Source organism: Trypanosoma theileri (assembly GCF_002087225.1).
Source record: "Trypanosoma theileri isolate Edinburgh chromosome Unknown TM35_Tth_24_V1, whole genome shotgun sequence".
NCBI lineage: Eukaryota > Euglenozoa > Kinetoplastea > Trypanosomatida > Trypanosomatidae > Trypanosoma > Trypanosoma theileri.
Window position 1 is genome coordinate 20,448 of NW_021639866.1, and position 1,709 is coordinate 22,156.

General features: G+C 43.1%; 2 protein-coding genes across 2 annotated transcripts; both read left to right on the forward strand.

The window, feature by feature from the left end:
• TM35_000241050 (uncharacterized protein) lies at positions 1 to 873 on the forward strand (the record flags this gene model as incomplete). Its single annotated transcript, XM_029027517.1, has 1 exon — positions 1 to 873. A coding segment is annotated over one exon (873 nt), but the record flags the coding sequence as incomplete, so codon positions are not given.
• A 159-nt stretch (positions 874 to 1,032) lies between these two features.
• On the forward strand, positions 1,033 to 1,707 carry TM35_000241060 (surface antigen 2 (CA-2); the record flags this gene model as incomplete). The annotated part of the gene is made up of 1 exon (XM_029027518.1): positions 1,033 to 1,707. A coding segment is annotated over one exon (675 nt), but the record flags the coding sequence as incomplete, so codon positions are not given.
• Between the last annotated feature and the right edge of the window lie 2 nt (positions 1,708 to 1,709).

Sequence of the window (1,709 nt, forward strand, 5' to 3'; positions counted from 1 at the left end):
CCGCCTAAGAGTGTGTTTGGAGCTCCTGCTACTGCTGACACCAATGCACCTGCAGCACCTATGTTCAAGAGTGTGTTTGGAGCTCCTGCTACTGCTGACGCCAAGGCACCTGCAGCGGAACCGCCTAAGAGTGTGTTTGGAGCTCCTGCGACTGCTGACGCCAAGGCACCTGCAGCAACACCGTTCAAGAGTGTGTTTGGAGCTCCTGCTACTGCTGACGCCAAAGCACCTGTGGCAACACCGTTCAAGAGTGTGTTTGGAGCTCCTGCTACTGCTGACACCAAGGCACCTGCAGCAGCACCTCCTAAGAGTGTTTTTGGTGCTCCTTTGACTGATAATATTCGTGGAGAGGTATGTAGTTCTGTGAGTGGTGATGATGGTCTATCAGGTGCTTTGTGTAATCATGGTTCTGGTATTTCTGTTTTTGTTCCACCTGTTATTCCGTCCATGGATGATGTGGATGATGTGGTCTCATCGTTGGTCTGCAACATAAGGAAAGAAATTCCATCCTTGTTTAAGATTCCCATGGTCCCCTTAAATGATGATACTGATGGTTTCTTTGATAATGGTAGCAAGGGTGATGAAAATAATGCTTTAGATGTTGTAAAGAGTACTGAAAGTGTGTACGACGTAACCACTGTGGTGAGTACGTTCCAGCATATGTTGGAAACATTTAGAACCGAGTTAATATCAGATTTGAAAAAAGAGTTCCAACTCGTTTTACCCCCTTGTAAAGAAGGTGAGTGCGATAATAGAACAATGTCTTTGACGATGAGAAACAACGCAAGGAATAAAACCACATGCGGTGATGATGCTGGACGGTTATATGCAATGCGAGCCCATCTGGCAAATGCGTTTCGTAAACAGTATTGATGTTCTAATTAAAAAAAAAAAAAATCAATGTAGAAAGAGGTAGTGTGACAATTAATTTGAACGAGTTTTTTGTTTTTTTAGTCTATAACAACCGTTTTTTTTTTTTTTTTTATCTCATTCTTTTAGATTATTCTAACTTCCGAAAAGAAAAAAAAAAGAATGGCTTTCCAGCCCTCAAGACTAGATGCAGTCTGCGAAGATGTGCACGCTGATTTCACATCATCTGATCTAGAAAGTATTCAATGCCTCTGTCAGCAAGTAAGACTCTTGCGTGTAAGTGCGCAGCGCCTTGTAATGGAACACATACCTTCACTTGCAGCAGACATAACCTCACTTCAAGAGTCTCACCTAACATTTACGTTGGGTGGAGCTCCTAATAATCAACTCGAAGAAGGAATAAATTGTCCTGCAGGTTTAGTTCTTGGTGCACAATCCCTATTTTCTCATTGCAAGAAGTTGACATCTGATGTGACTCGAGGTGTACACAGGCTATGCGATAATAAACGTGTCCCTAAGAATTTGTACGCTATTGGTTACACACCTCACTATTACAGAAAACGCTGTCCACATTACACGAGTTCACAAATGTCACCTACTGTTACTGTAGAAGAGCATCAGTACACTTCCGCCAACAATAAAACAAATACGAGAGATTCACCTCAACCACAAGCAACGCAGAGTGCAAACAAAACAGTAACAGCAGAAAATGAAAATCCTCTGGATCAGGGTCGTCAGCAGAAAATGTATTCTGACAAACCATCACCATTTGGACAGGCAACGGCAGGAGCAGGAACAGAGGTCAAGCCATCACCATTTGGACAGGCAACGGCAGGAGC